Consider the following 17,667-nt stretch of genomic DNA (forward strand, 5'->3'; position numbering starts at 1 on the left):
TTTGCCAAATGAGCAAAGACAGGAGGATATGAAATAGCTGAAGTGGAATAAAGCAGACAGGAGCAGTGTATGATTAATCATGAATCTACGATTAGTATATCTTTAGAACCATCTACTCCACCCTTTGTGCAAACGACAAGATCGTATGATATAGCTTGAGTGGAATATAATAGGAAGAAGCGTGTATGCTTAATCTTGAATCAATGAGTCGTGTATCTATAAAATCATCGATTTCGACTTTCGAGCGAATGGCAGGAAGGTGTGAAATAGGGGGACTGGAATGAAATACACAGAAGCGCGTATGATTAATCTTTAACCCATTGCATCTATATCTATAAAACCATCGACAAGACCTTGTGAGCAAACTACAGTAGAGTACAAAATAGATGGAGTCAAGTAAAAGCGGTAGACGCAGTGTATTGTTAGTATGAATCTACTAGTAGCCTGTCTATAAAAAAATCAACTTGAAGTTGTGAGCAAACGACAGGAGAATACACATAAATATAATAAAATAGGCAGATACACTGTGTCATTAATTATGAATTATCGAATAAAAAGAGGCAGAAGCAGTGTAATTAATCATAAATTTTCAAGTATAGAAGTGTATCTATAAAACCATCGTATTTGCCTTGTTTCATGCTCACCACTTCTACTACAAATAATAGGTTTGGTGTTTATTTTCTTTCTTCTCCTTTTAAGTCGTCTACTGGTAATAGGAGCTCCGAACTCTGACATTACAGAGCATCCAATTAGAAATTACTGGTTTTAGATCGTATAAATTTGCACGACCAAGGACCTTTATGACCTTTCACAAAAGGAAATACTCTTATGTTGTTCAATTGTTTCATGGAAATAATAATAATAATAAATATTATTATAATTATTATTAGAAGTAGTAGTAGTAATAGTAGTAGTAGGTCTTGCATGGTAGAAGCAATCAGCCCAACCTTTGTCTTTATTTCACAAATGTCAAACCCAAACTATACAAAGAAGTATCTGATCAAGAAAATAATATACATTATATTTCATAAAAATTGTAATATGCCATTACAGTCTAATGAGATTATGTTTTTAATAGGAGGGTGCCCAAAATTTTTTGCACCGACTGTACTTGACGTTTAACAAAAAATTTCTGGCTGTTCATATAATTCGTAATTTTGTTTGTTATTCTATTTCAAGTTAACATGGAAAACTGTAAAAAAATTTATTAGGAATTATAGTTTTGGGAGTCAATACCTTTATTTATATTTTAAATTTGTTATAAGTCTTGTATATGGATGTGTAAATGGATTATTACAATTCTTACGGTGTCAGTGCTATCTGAAAACATAGATCCACTATTGGACGGAACTCTTCAGATTAAATAACCAATCTAAAATTCGACAGAATTTTCAGGACCACCCTTCACCTCTCTTTAGATACCTAGGTCCCTCTAAAAACTAGTTTAATCCAGATTTTACCAAATTTTATTTGTTTCAAAGCCCCACCGCCAAAAATGCTTTGTTTTGATTGGATGATAAACCCACGCTATGATATTAGGGCGCAATTATTTCCATTCCATGCCGGGAAGTGTTACTGAAGACACTAGATTCTGATCGTCTAGCTTAAAAAGTCGAAAAGTGCTAGAAAAGCTGCAAACAAGGTAATATTTGGGATTTTATTAACATGTACAATCACTGGAAGTCTTGAGGAGCCATGAACTATTAAATTTCATAGTAAAACTGGACTAAAAAAAGCTGAAATAGTAAGTGCAATATAGTGACGCCATGATTGCATCCACCGATCACTACGGACAGGATTCCGAAGTAGTGTGATTTGCGTTTTCCTTTTCCTAAAACCGGTTCTGAAGATCAGTGTTTTCCCCTGATATTTTTCACCTTCCAATTTTCCTGCTAATTGAGGGTTACAAGACCTGTCCATTATAGATTTGTTTATGTAGGTAGCGAGTGATTTTTTTTAACATACATGGCTTTATTTAATTTTGTTGTAGTTAGTATAGTAATCACAATGCACGTGTAAATTTACGGTAAGGGCTCCTATCTGACTCCCAAATTGGGAGTACGGCTTCCAGCGGGATGAGTTGAACATGTAGTTTGTTCCGGGTTCCTGCCCCATCAGGGCAGGGGTCCTATTGTTAGCTAATACTTCGATACGTCCCCTCGGGGCATTGATTAAACTCTTAAGAATGTGATTCAGTGAATACAAGGGCCAGTTGGCCCTGTCCCTTTCTTTCCTTTTCCTTTCGAGCCGATTTAAAATGGTAAAATATGAATGTTTTCTGTGTATATTTATTAGTATAACAAGTATTAATGATAGTGATGATTGGTGTGTATTGGCATGATGTGTCTTGTAGTTTGAGTAGTATGTGTATATTTGTAATGTAGTATCAGTGGTAGTGGTAGTTAAGTGATGAAAGAGTGTGTGAGATAATTAAATATGGACAGTGTAGTATTTACTATGCGATAAATTTTTTATTATTCCGTCATTAAGTGAACTCATACACAATATTTAAAGGTGAACGTAATATAGTACAATAATTCCGTGTACAAGGTCACATTCAGTTGTTCAAGGGCTGATTATATCGTCGCTACCCCCTAGTGTCAAAAGTCAGTACTAACCGCCATTCGCATGTCGATATTCTTAGTGATTTAGTTTCCGTGAAATTGACCTTTCTTTTCGAAATAAAACCTAGAAGGTATAATTCACAACCTATATGGATGTACAGTTAGGTCAAGTGACCCAAAATTAATATATCCTAAAAATTTCAACATTCTGCTTAGTCTAGAAATCGAAATATTTAAGTAAATAAACAATACGTAATTTCTTAACAGAAGTCGGGGGATATGATGCTAGTTCTTCGCTTTGAAATTATATTAAATGTTCATTTCTTTCTTTGTGGCTGCAGAATAATTTCATTGTTGTCAGAATTTCGTAAACATTAAATATTATCGCAGATAATTCTATTTTCAGTGAACATATGTAGGATTTTTCTTTCTTTCTTAATAAAGCTACCAGGTATTACATGGTATTGTGTGTGTGGTGAAAGAGTCTTGAGTTCGAGTGAGGTTGTCGTGCGGTGATCGGAATGGGAAATGTTTGTAGTGATTATAGATTTTAAAGTATTATGATGAAATGTGTATATGAGCTGAGCGTAGATAGAGGAGACAGGGTGTTTGTAAAATATAGCGTCGTAATAAATGAAAAGAATGATGATATGAATATAATATGAATATTAATGTGAATATGAATATGAAGTATATGAATATTGTAGTAAATGAATATAGAAGATAGGACACCCATAGAGTTAAATATATAGTAGCCCAGTGAATACTTCGTCACGTGTTGATGTATATATAGATATTGAATAGATACGTGTAGCTACAAACATCTCGGGTTCTGACCCCTGCACCATAATATCACGCGGACCGGAGGGCGATATATAGTCGGACTATGGTAATGCTTTGTAGTTTAATGGGTTATAGTAATAATCAACCATAGTAATACCATCTGATAGAATGGGTAGCATCATATAATCGCTGACTATACATATTGAATAATAAATTACGAAAAGACAGTAGTAGTTATACAACAGGGCTGTAGTGAATTATATTTTCTGGTCGGTTTTAAAAATAGAATATCCTGCTCTGTGAGATTTTTTTTCTTTTCACGTCACCTACTCGGGCTAGCTTATAATGTTCATGGAGGCGACAGCTCTGATAGGGTTACAGAATCAAAACAATTAATTATTGAAATTTATTATACCGTACCCGGGCATCGACCTCTCCCCCCTTGAATATTTTCGTTTTCTTTTCTTAGTTTCCAAACTAGATAGTGATGGAAATTAATCGATGCCTCAGAATTTAGCGCATTCTGCGAAGGGGAGCTATCGGTGAGGTTTGGCCATAGAAATCACCGATCCAAAATTCAGTTTATTTAATTTTTTTTTATTTTGGCAAATCACTAATTAGGGATATCTTAGCTATTACTTTTACTCTAGTTTCTTTACTGTCCTTGAACCTTCTTAGTTCTTCTGAGGGGTCGAATGTTTTCTTTTCCTTACTTAGAGATTTCAACATTGGGGACGCAGTTACCTGGTCCCTTCCCCCTCTCCTTTTATCCTGCTGGTCTGGGCCGGATACGGGGATCGGATTTCAATCTTACAAGCAAATTCTTGTGGGATTGGGATCTGATGGACACAGAACTTGCATCCTTGGCAGCAGGACCTCCCTTCTAGTTTACGTATTTAAGTAAACCACCCTCTTTCGGCATATGTGAATATTTTTGGCTATGAGTTGTTATATATTTAAATTCGATCACTCTTCTGTGTAGTGAGTAGTACTTTAATCTTTCTCCTTTCGTTGGCGCCGCTTTCTCTCCCTTGTCTCTTCCTTCTTACTTCGAGATTTTTTTTTAAAATTTTCAACCTTCCCCCCTCCCGATTTTGAACTTGTCGCTTACGATTTATTTAACGTACAACTCTGAACTGAAATTACCAGCTGAGACGTTGCAAGACACGATTCATGGATAAAGTAGATAGTGATTGGGTCCTCCATCACATTTTGACCTATCGCCGAAATGAACAAAGACTTCATATTTGACGACACTTCAATTACGTTCTTTCACCGTCGTCCCCTTAAGTTTTTTTTAATCCATTGGTCACTTTCCTTTCTGTTTTGGTTTTCGTTTACCTTGTAGTTGATCTGGGCCCAGAAATTGTATTTTGGTTTATCTAGTTATATCTTTAGGAATGTTCTGTGTTACGTGCCTGCCTCACAAAGTTTTTTTTTCGTTATTTAAGCACGAATTGATTATATAAAAGCTAAAATTTATAGACGCGCGGTATCAGATAAAAAAATTCAATTTTTTCAAATGTAATGTTGGAAGTCATTTGTTTTCTTGGACAATGTTGCAACCTTTTCCAAAAATTTATTGTTGGGGTGATTAATTTAAATGTGTGCGCATTTATTATAAATATATATATATATATAGAGAGAGAAATGAATACGTCGAAATGTATATGTAATTAGTCTGTGAATATGATTTTAAAGTAAAAGTATGATATTAAATGTATTATATGAATGTATGTAAGAGCGCTCGTGTCTGTCCCCCTAAACGTGTATTGGTTGCTATAGTTTACCAGTGAGTTTTCCGACGAATTTAAGAATGTAGATTTTGTCAAGAATACCGCCGTGCACTCAAGTAATTATCCTTTTCTTCTGAATCAATGTAAATGATAACCTCTGTAATTATGTAATGGCATGTATTGAAAAGTAACGGCAGGTCTAAACGTAACCCACATCATAACGAATATTATCCCTGAACAACTAACCTAAAATCATTGTGGAAAGTGCACCTTGAATCCTTCTCACCTGCATATGTATCCTATGACTTGACCAGTTTTTTTTTTCTATCCTTAATTTGAACCATCATACTCCGTACACCTGTGGAAGATCGTTTTTTTTAAATCCGAATCGTGTATACATATATACAAAAGTGATCTAAAGGAAAGGTCTCATGACGTGTCCCAGTGTTGAATAAATAACTTGAAATTATTCAATTAATAAGTTTGGAAATAGACCGTCTAAGAGGAGAAACATCCTCTGGTGTAAGTGATTTTCTCGAAATCCCTAGAGGGGTCTAAACGTAGCAGTGTGCGATTGCAGATATAAACTGTTAAGAGCTACAAACCAAATATAGTCGATGAATGGTTTTTGTAAACCACTAGTTATATATATATATATATATATATATATATATATATATATATATATATATATATATATATATATATATATATATATATACAAACTAAGTTAAATGGAGCGAAATGTTTTGGACACTACGACTAGTGCGTGATTTGTGATTTGAACGCTCAAAATTATTAATATTTTATTGCTCAATGTGAGGTAGAGACTCATATAAGTTCTAATACACCTAAAAAGTTTTTTTTTCTTTTCTTTCCTCTTTGTCCAAATTTTTTTAAAAGTGAAATAAGTGTCTTCTTTGCGTATGTCGCAAATCATAATTTTGCTTTAGCATGCCTAAGATATGATACATGTAATTATTTTTTTTCTTTCCATTTGTCAATATGATTGAATATATAAAATTTTACTAAAATATAACACTATGTACTCTATTAATATATATCCAAGAATTTGTGCTTTTAATATTTTCTTCATAATTATTTGTTTTGTCTTTTCTTTTCACTATGAATGTAATAAACTATTTGTACCCTTGTAGCTAGTTGATTTTCCTTTAAACATATATACACTGTCCTGAGTGAGTGAGCGTGTGAATGCATGATAGATTTAATTTAAGTAATTTTAGTGATATCATTTGTCATATTAACATCTGTAATATATGTGTCATGTTTTAATAGATGTGTTAAGGTAAATAACCTAGGTCATGAAGGACCGCTACTAATGGTTTAAATCGGCTCTAGGAGTGAAACGGAAATAGCAGGATGAGCCTAAATACGACATCTTTCTTCCAGGAAGTTGAAATTCTTATTGATACGATACATAAATTTATATTGAGTTTATAAGTTTGATTTTTTTTTTCTCTTGGCTAATTCATATGTGTGGTCGATCCTAGAGAACAGAGTTCGGATGCTGGATGGTTATCAATCACCTGTTGGAATAACAGTACAAAGAATGATTTCACTTTTTCATCTCCAGGTCTAGGTCTGGGCAACCCCACGATCGTGGTGCCTGGAGCTAGGTCTGGGTGGTATGAGGGAACATGTGTCTATTCCGAAGCATTCCAAAATTGATTAGTCGTTAATAACATTTAGAATGATTCATCTTTCAACGACTTTCCCGACCTTTTACTATATTTCCGGAATTATCCAGTAATCTGTTTCTTATTAAAATACCCTATTTCTTTTCTTTCTTCTTTTTCCTACCTCCTTTTACCCTTCTACTTTCTTCTCTTTCTTTTCTATGTCTGAATGAAAGAAAACGGAGTCATGACTGAGAGTAGTCGCTATTGGCACGGTCAGTAAGTTGTTTAGATTCTTCGGGAGTCCGATATGGGATAATTAACAATAACAAGAAAGTTTATTGAAATTTACTTTATTGGAACATAATCAAGATTTCAATTAGTAGGTGACGTTTCGTAATCGCCCTCGTTAAAGAGAATTAATTTTAGCGACTACTCTACATTGCTCTTATCTTCGTTTACTAGTACTTTTTTTAACGTTTTCTTTCAAAATTTAAGTGTGTTTACAAACCTTTCACGGAACATTTTATTTATAGGGTGGAGAGTTCGTTTTCGGTGTACATTAACTCCAAGCATTTTGAATAATGTGAAAGCCTCTACAAATTTATACATATTACTTAAACTGATGTTTTCTGAAGGAAACATACATGTTTTGTAGACACTAGAGGTCGTTGAGATACGTTAACTTTCTCATTCTCAATTGAATTTAAATCCATTGAGTAGGCATAATCTTAAAACGAACATAGACCTATTTGTAATTGAAGTAAATGTCTTCGTAAAGGCTAAGAAGATCCGAGGGCTACGTGTAGAGGTAAATGCTCTTGAGTAAATCATCCAACTAAATGATCTTCGACATCAGCTTTGTGTGAGCAAGATTAAAACAGCAACATTGTAGTAACTAGTTGTGACTGACAACCAAGGAGTCGTACATAATTTTGTAAATTCACTGCTTGAGGAGTCATGAATAATCTAATACTGCCACAAACTGGTTTATTCTATTCTACCAATAACTCACTTAACCTAGTTTGCGCAGGCTACTCTCCTTGTCCTCCTTGTGACCGTAAAAGCATGCTTACGTCATAGATCAACTACTGGGAAGTGTCTGATTCACATGACTTGTTTTCGATACTAATGAGGGTATTGGGAAACAACAATATGCTTCAGGATCCCTTTTGCACTGGCATTTGAAATGTTTAAATTTCTAGAGTTCCTTTTCCCAATATTATTTTTCTAGTAAAGAAAGTCCCTACATAATTATTGCATTATTGCACTATTTATTGAAACTGATATATCCTACATGACCAGTTTTCCTTAACATTATCACTGGAAATGAATGTTCTGACAAAAAGTATTCAATGTATCACACAATAAGGCAAAAACCAATAACTTAAAATTTTCAGAAATACTATTTTAGTTATGCTACAAATCTGAGGCATAATAACATCGACTTAAACGTTAAATCTAGTCAAACAAATAATTGTGCAGTTCCCCCTCCCATTAGGATCTCATACTCTGTATGAACGTTTGGAACGCTTTTTTAGCTACGATGGTACAAAACCTGAAATTTTAAGCTGGCGGTTACTATCTTGGGTGTGACAGTGTTTCAGAAACTAATAACTGTTGCGTTTGTATCGTCTACATTCGACTTCAAGATTGTACCCAAGGTAATAGGTTATCTTAATTATCAGAAATAAATTGCTAACTACTTCTCATGAGTGTTCAATGCTCTGTAAAGTTATTAAGGGATGTGATTGTATATCACTTTTATCTGGAAAAAGATTAATTTTTCTATTTTTATGAAACCAATGTTGTCAAATCGATGCCTCTTCGAAACATTTTTGCATAAATCCTTGCGAATTCAAATTTTCTGAAAGACGTAGCCACATCCTTTTCACGAATCCAAAAATGGTAGTTAATTCATCCCATTTTACGTCAGAAATTTATTTAAGACTAGAAAAATAACTAAATGAAACAAGATCTACGTAACTAAGCGGTTAGCATACACGCCTTTGACGTGTGAGACTTGGGTTCGATTTCCGGTGGGAGCACATGTGGTTCGAATTCCACGTTAATCAGTAGGTCCATGTCTCATATAGCCCCGTTACTAAACAGGATGTTAAACTCAAAAACAACTCTACTGAACGAAAGCAAAAGTGTGTTACTTAGTTTTTCATACAAATTTTTCGGGTTTGTCTCTTCCGTAGAATTTAGGTTTTGCAACAGGTAAACTATAACAACTATGAATTTCTAGCCAAGGACATATTGAAAGCATTGTAGTAATTACTTAGTTATTTTAGACAAAGTTATTTGTTATGCATTCACTAAATTTCACATATTTATAGTAAATTAGAGTATACGCACATAAAATACTGGTTCATATTCTAACGCAAGATAAAATAAATCAAAATAGTTATTCCTTACCATTCTCCACCAACAGCAGGGCATCAGTGTTAATAAATGCATAGGACACATAACTTGATGCAATGTTATTGAAGTCAATATTTCCACCACTTAATTTTGCAAATCCCTTGGTCGAATTAATTTTAATACCATTCTCTGTTAATTGTATCCTTACGTTATTAAATGCATCATTTCTCCACACAAGTTTCTGAAAAATGAATGTTAAGTTTACAGTGGGCCACAGAAATTCTTGGTGTAAAAAGTCCGTGAGATAGGCAACCCAAGTAACGCCTGCTCCAAGATTAATTACGCCTGGTAGTAGCTAGCACAGCAGCGTGAACTTCCCTCATCTGTTAAAAGCACAAATCGTAAAGAGTATTTTGTGCAAAAGTGGAGCGAAATGCTAGCCGACGAAATTACAAAAGGGAGTATTTGGATACTTAAACTCACAGTACTGCTTGTTTCTATGATGCACATGTAAAACTATACACAGACACTTGAAAAAATATACGGATACCAGAGGCGCTGATGAGAAGTTAACAGTCGGGTAAATTCGTTAATCTTATAATTAACTCAAATGAGGATTATACAAACAAGTTTACTTAGGTCATATAACTATACATATCCAAGTATCAAATAATATACGGATAGATTATGCGGTATATATGGTAGTTTATTTTTTTAACTAACCCAAAACTTTGCGTCGAGTTTCGCGCTAGTCCTACCTGCAAATTATTAAAAGTATGGATGGATCGTTTGGGGGGAAGAATCCAACCCCCAATGAAAATCTTGGGGGTCTAACAGGGCGTCAACCCTTAGGTTTGGAGCTACTGATTCATACGTAATACTACTTCGAAAGAAAAAATTGTCCATTTCATTATTCGTTAAATAATTTTTGAATATACCAGCTATTGGAAATTTATTTGTAAATAATAAAAAAGCAAAATTCGATAACACTCAAACGAGTTGGAGTACTTATTCCTTATTAACGTATTTCAGCTAGGTTACAAATATGACTGAGGGTTCATGATTTATATAATATATGTGAAATTTTACACATTTAGACACAAAGAGAAAAGGGGAGAATATAGCGTCAATAAACAACTTTAAAATGCACAAAATTAACGGTTAATATCAAATATAGAACCATCCAAAGAATTAATTCTGTAACTCCTTTTCTCCATTCATTTTCTTTCCTTTATTTTCAAGATTACATTACCACTGAATTTCTCCACTGGAGATTATCTTTTATTTAGCAGCATCGAACTGGAGCTCAGCCTTGTAAATGAGACTTTTAAAAAGGTTAAATGGCGAAGCCGAGAATCGAACCCGGGCCACCAGATTAGAAATACTACAACTCTAACCACTTTATTTTTTATTATAGTGTCACTAATATTACATAGAAAAATTACGTGAATACAATATAGATGTAATCTAGGACCGACCACTGGGAAGATTTTCGAAGGTGTGGTTCTGAGCGAACCTACTCGTCTATACGATGATGATGGTTATGCATCACAACAAGGAAAATATTCACAAGCACAAATCATTGCCTACCGGTCCTTCCCAACAGGTGGGACAGAGCCGCTTGCAAAAAGCCACTAAAAGACTATCTTTCTAGATCGACTGAAAAATATTTGCGGCGTTCCCGTTGTAAAAAGTCAAAATATAAACATTAATCATTCCATGGCATGGAACGATGAACATATAACCATGTGGTACCAACTAACCAGAGGACCGTATTATGTTTCGTTTTTGGGTAATACTGAAATGCAGGAAAGAATATGAGATCTACGGTAAATAAAGGAACAGGTGTACGGCAGATCAAGCTCAACATACAAAGGAGGAGGTTCCAAATAATATCGGCACCTGAACGTGACGTATAGCGATGTTGTAGTGTTTCGGAGTGGCTACAATATTTGCAGGTGAGGGTTGTGGAACGTCCAATGTTCACAAGTCTTTCTTGTGTGGCAGGCAGTTGATGAACTATGGTCGTCCATACTGCTTGTGTGTGCAAAGGGAGGACATTGGTTCGTAGATTTTGCCAGATTTGGCGCCACTGTTTATTGGGGAACATTTCCTGTACCCGGACTCTCACATCTACAAGTGACGCTCTCCACAATTGCCGGTATAAGGTTTGGGGACTATGTGTAGTAGGGGTAGCAAGCTCGCCACAATATGTCCATCCTTGAACAAGATTGGTGGCATATGTAAGACATAAGTTGCCAAATCTGCAGAAAGGCATATTCCTTGGTTGAGAGTATTCGGGCCAGAAATATTGATCCACACCCGCGTATAGTCCATGTGAGGCTCAACGTCTTGATACACATCTATCATGTATAATACTTGACTTTTAAGACGAATGTTTAGGAGTCCAAGGTCCCTTTCGCTGCTATCAAGATAGTGTTGTGGCAGAGGCAAAGAAGTAGCCCCGCCAAAGAAACCACATAAATACAGATTTAATTTGGCGAGCGTAAACCGAAGGGAGGGGAAAGGTGCGCGCGTAGTACCAAAGTTTAGCAGCAACATACTGGTTGAGATATTGAATCTTATGTATTATATGCAGACCGCGGAACCGTTGTAAGTATAGCATCTGCTTAATCTGATTAAAGATAGGACGCCAGACAGCATCCATTTGTTTGCGTGCATCGCTATGAAAAGTTATGCCGAGTACTGTTAAAGCATCAACTATTGGAATGTGAGAGCGTGAATCAGGTAAGGAAGGTAGGTAGAATCCGTGAAATGACAGGAGTTTGGTCTTGTGTTTATTGTATGCCAAGCCGGAGCACTGGGTGAACTCGTCAGTTATGCAGATGGCGGTTAGCATATCTTCGGGCATAATTCCAATTAAGTTTACGTCAGCCGCAAATCCGAAGATTCCGGTATACCGGGAGAGGTAATCTGAGCCAGAGCCCGGAGATAGGTGTCTAGAACTATCACAAAGAGGCTCGTCGAGATGCTATCGCCTTGCCTTAATCCACGTTGCAGAGCAAATGGTTCGGAAAGATAACCATTGATCTGAAGTCGACATTGGGCCGATTGGTAGAGTTGTCTTATGACTTGTTGATATGCAGGAGGAAATTCCCAGGCGTCTAAAGTGTGAAGAAGAAGCTCGTGATCAACGCAGTCATATGCGGAAGAAAAATCTATGCCAAGGACCCCCGCTTTAATTCGCCGAGTTTTCACGTACGCTATAAAATCCCGTAACGAACGTAACACATAATAGATGTTATATTTGAGGTGGGTGGCTGCCTGGTATGGACTAATATACTTTTGTAATATGGGTTTTAAACGTGCCGTCAGAATTTTGGTGAACCGTTTGAAATCGGTAGGCAGTAAAGTGATGGGTCTGTACTCCTGTACAGTCTGGAAATTGGCGGATTTCGGGATAAATATTGTGATTCCGACGTTACCGCGGATGGGCTCTCCCGTTAAATATGTGTTAAACAACTTGACTAGGGTATCTGAAAGATAGGTTCAATATTGTTTATAGAACAAGTACGGCAGACCTTCATATCCTGGCGCGCCCTTTCCTCTTGTTGCCTGGAGGGCCATCCATATTTCCTGAGAAATTATGAGGCGCACGAGATTACGATCCTCTTCCTGCGTAATCAGTTTGGGAATAAGCGACAAAAACTTAGTTGTAACATAGGTGTCAGAAGGTAGGGTTTGAACAAATTTATAGTAATATTCTCGGAAAACTTTTAGGATCTGAATCGAATCACTAGTGATATCACCATTCGGGAGACAGAAAGACACTATTGTAGCCCGTTTCCGTTGGTGCTACAGATATGCAACTTCGTAAATAGTAACAGTTTCCTGGGCAAGCCTATAATATGTGGTCTCATTAATAAAAGAAGGCATGAGTGTGAGAGCCTTGAGATTTTGTAGTCGTAGATTGAGCTGTTGCACGGTGCGTTTATTCTGTAATAAGGGGGCCGCACACCATGCCTGACGCAATGCTTGATAGAGGAATTCAAACATCAACTGCCGATCGTGTTGTATTTCGGGTCCTTTGCCCTGGAAGAACCGAGCAATCTTAGGCTTAAGAAATGTCGTCCACCAAGAGACGAGATCTGGAAAATATTGCTGCATCCGTTCCCAATAGCAATATTGTTGTGCCAGTTCCTCCCGATAACCGTTATGTTGAAGTAAGGATGTATTTAACTTCCAGTATCCTCGCCTCCTAAGGGCAGGCAGAGGGAGTGATCTATTTTTATGTGGAGCCTGATCGCTGCATGATCTGTGAAAGATGGTATAATAGTCTGTACGACAATAATAGTGTCAAACAAGCCAGAAGTGACATATATTTTGTCAATCCTACTTTTCGAATGTGAAGTACAATGGGTATAGATCCTCGGTTAATTGGAAACAATGACTACATCCCTTAAATAATAAGCCTGCAGAAATTCCAAAAATGCGGGACAAGGGGAGGTGGAATTGAATCTGCGCTGGTTTCGGTGGTATTCTAATCAGCCATGATTACCATACGAGAAATATGAGGAGGCAAGAACTGTGGCAAACTTTGGCCATAAAATTCAGCCTGTTCCTTCTTAGCTGTATAGCCAGAAGGAGAATATAGTCCGACGACCAGGTGCCCCTGTATGACACAATCAATAATACGTCCATCAAGTGATAGAGTAAAATTGGTATGACCCAATCCTTTTCTGATAGACATCCCTACTCTAATGGTGGGTCCTAAATTAGCAAACACATCATAGTCCAGCATATTGTTAAATGAATCATGCATAAGTCTTGCACACAAACTATATCCGGTTTATGGCATGTGAGAAATTGTTTTAAATATGCTTTATATCGTCACTACTTGCGCGATTGAAATTTGTCGTGAGAAAGGATAAAGAAGAACATTTCGTATAGAAGAACATATAGAAGAACATTTCGTAGTATAACACTTCTGTGCAATGTCGAGATTTACGTAAGTTTGTTCTACTAAAATTTAATATGAGTCTTAAAACTAAGAATGGAAGCAAAAAATATCTTACAAAATCCATGATAGATGTTAATGAATAGGCTAAGCGCTCCAGTTAAAATAAAACACATACGTCGATGGTAAATTTAAACACAACTAACACTCAAGGATTTCCTGTTTGTAGGAAAAGTGAGAGCTAGCGCCACTGTCCACACTTGCACTATTAGAATCGGAGGACACTTGTATTGTACACACGCGACGTAGAGAAAGAACAAAAACAAAACAAAAGGAGGCACATACCACACTACTTGGGGTGGTTTCGTATCCATTGACCTTGAAGACCAATACCTTTTGTATCGGTGTCGAACACTTGTTTTGGGCGAGTACGTGGATCTCCTTCGCAAGACAGAGAGACTAGGCTGCCTTCCAAGTGAGAATTCAATTCTTCCTTCCGGGATAATTTTCGTCTTTTTTGTTTAGAAATAACATTGCTAAATTTAATCCCTTGTGTCTCATGCTGGAGAAAATCGCTTTCAGGGGGTTCAAGATTCTCTTCCTGTGTCTCTTGCGGGACCTTACTATGCTCAACTGATGATGGGTTGGGTTCAACCTCCATGGGGTGTGAGGTGATATGCTGCTCAACTCGTATGCCTGAGGCACTGGTAGTCGATAAAGTCACTGGTTTACTGGGAAGTTGGTATCTTCCTTCGCTTTCTCAATCGACTTCATTGTAAGTGCAGGGAACTCCTTTGGATCTTGTACTGAGAGGCGATGCTCAAGATCATCTTGGTCACCAGATTTCGTAGAAATGACCGGTGGAGCTAATTTGTAGGATGTCATATGAGTCACTTTTCCGAGTTCCGTCATGCGAGGAATTGACGGGGAAGTGGCCGGGATAACACTCGCTCCCCCCGGGGTTGGGCCCCCGTTTCAGTACACAGTTCGCTACTGTGTGCGTAGAGTTCTGGCAGCGAAAACATGTAATCAGTTGTCCACTGTATGATACTCCTACTTTATAACCATGGACTAGAAGTCCGGATGGCACATGAGATGACAGTTTAATATGTACATGATGAGTTCCAGCTTTAATACCAGGTGGATAAGGAGGGGCCACTTCCTGTATTCTATTTTAATCACTGAACCATATGCACTAAGAGTCTCACGCAATAAGTTATTCGGTGTCTCGATGGGGAACTCAAACATTCGACGGAGCGTAGTCGGATCTGCGGCGGAAATGATTCGAACTAAAGTCACTTCCTTATTTGAATGAGTGAATGGGACCTCACTAGAGGCCTGAGCTGCAAAGTCATCGTATTCTTGTTGCGTTTTGAATTTTAGAAAAATACAAAAAATTTCACTATTTAACTGCATGGCACTGATGTCATCAGAAATACCTGGGAAAGTGGAGTTCATCCAATGGTAGATTTCCAGGGGACTGGTCGAACTGCACGAAACTTCTTGTCAAATTTCAATTTAAATTGAAGATCTTTTTTTATATTCCATATTCACTTTGCACTGATACACCGAAACTACACCGAAACGACAATAATTTAAAGTACGGAGTATAACTCCTAATTCAGTAGAATTGCTTCGATATAGAAATGAAAGCAATGAAAACACCTAACATATATATGGTCCATTATACTATAGGCTAAAGTACACTGTGTAGGCACCAGAGCACCCGTGTTGTCTCGACGGCGGTTTGATGCGAACTGACCACTTATCTAAAGCGTCACTTCGTCCCGCTCACCTAAATAAAGCGCGTTTTCTGTTCGCTCAAAACAGTAGCTCGTTAATAGTCAGATTGATTTGTAAAACACAGGATCGGAGGGTATTATATCACTGTATTCACTACATTATCAACATTGCAGATTTTTTAAAAACAAAATACAAAACTCCTTTATTTTGAATCAAATACGGCGCGTGTATTATACTAGTAAACAAACTAAAGACAAATCAATTACTGCGTAGTAATCGTGGTTAAGTGGTCAAGGCCCTCGATCAGTACCCTGAACACTGGTGTCATTAGCATTTTAAATCTGGGGGGGGTCGGATGTATCAAAATCAAAATCCTATTTCCGACGAAAGTTACATATACAAAGTAGTATAGTTTCTTTAAATATACTTCACTAAAGTCTGGTGGGACGCGACCCCCCGACCCTCCCGCTAACGATGCCAGTGATCTGAAGGTAGTCGAATCGAATCGGATCCATGAACGAGCAGTATATTTTTTTTACTTTAGAATTTTTGGTGGTGATTCATCGGCGATGACACACATTTTAGTTTCTTCTGATATTTGAATACTCAGATGTTTCAACACTTGAACCATCAAATCTACACGATTATTATTATTAATAATAATAATAATAATAATAATCATAATAAAATAATAATAATCTCATAGAAGATTAAAACTTAGGAGTTTATTATCAATCAGGGCATAACATTACAACCAGAAATGTAATACTTGGCAAGAATATTTCGGTTCTTTTTACTGTTGCTCACGAGAAGAGGAATTTCTCACCTCGTTTCTGAAACAAAACAACGCTTTGGTTTAAAATTTTGGTAGTTGAAGAGGAGTGTCCTGGAGGTTCAGACACCCTCCCGAAATCTCGACATATCTGTAAATTTTGTCGAATTTTAGGCAATTTAAGAAATTTTAATACAATCATATTATTATTATTATTATTATTATTATTATTATTATTATTATTATTATTATTATTATTATTATTATTATTATTACTGAAATTTTAAGACCTCAATCTTAGGTCCTATTGCAATGAAAATAAGCGTACTGATGTTGATAGGAATTGCAAAGGAAATGATAAGAGAGAGTGAAAGAAAAAGGATAAGAGCTATTAGTGTTCGAAAGGAAACGAATAGTGAGAAAAAAAGGTGTCAGCTCCTGGACAATATTAATATCGAAACTTCGGATGCGTAAACAGAAATTAAGTAGGATTTGTCTACACCACGATACATAGTAACACGCTATCTTTGGCTAAAAGACTTGGGATTATGTATGCGTTTTATTGATATTTAACTAAATAGTTTCTATTTACAAATTTTGGTTGAGCGGATATATGGGACGTGTTGGAACTGACGAACGAAAATATTATTATTTCTAGCAGTAGGAGTAATATTGAAAGACGTGCGAAATAATTGCTCGGAAACAATATTGTTTCAGACACATTTATGACACATACTAGGCCCTAAGCATGACCGTTAGGGGTCAAATTCATGAACTGTTTGCTAAACACGTTACGTTTTCCACCACAGTACGACTCAAGGTTGTAGACAGACATGAGACGTCATTTTGCTAGTATTTCTCCTGTGCAGAAAGCTGTCTCTAGTCTAACTTGTAAGACCGAAAGAAATTTAGCATTTTTTTTATTTTATTACACATCATAAGTATTCATGTTGTAGTTCATAAAAACAACATACTGCAGCGAGAATCGAACCGGGGACCATTGAACTACGAAACTATTGCTCACGCCACTACGCTAAGACTTCTCTGTTAAGTAAGAGTGAAAAAACACTCGTTTCTGAAGCAAATGGCACATGTTGACGATAACGACGAAACACACTGATTTATGTCATAGTACTATACTCGAGAT

At 36.5% G+C, this 17,667-nt stretch overlaps 1 protein-coding gene across 1 annotated transcript in view; it reads right to left on the bottom strand.

Annotated features, from left to right (window-relative positions):
* Positions 1–17,667, bottom strand: part of LOC145673393 (uncharacterized) — a 475,904-nt gene that overhangs the window by 299,860 nt on the left and 158,377 nt on the right. Inside the window, exon 9 of the mRNA XM_081743051.1 lies at positions 9,142–9,328. Coding sequence (XP_081599177.1) covers positions 9,142–9,328 — 187 coding nt within the window. The remainder of the gene's footprint in view (positions 1–9,141; positions 9,329–17,667) is intronic.

This window comes from Thermobia domestica, chromosome 16 (assembly GCF_964235325.1).
Source record: "Thermobia domestica chromosome 16, izTheDome1.hap1.1, whole genome shotgun sequence".
Classification (NCBI taxonomy): domain Eukaryota; kingdom Metazoa; phylum Arthropoda; class Insecta; order Zygentoma; family Lepismatidae; genus Thermobia; species Thermobia domestica.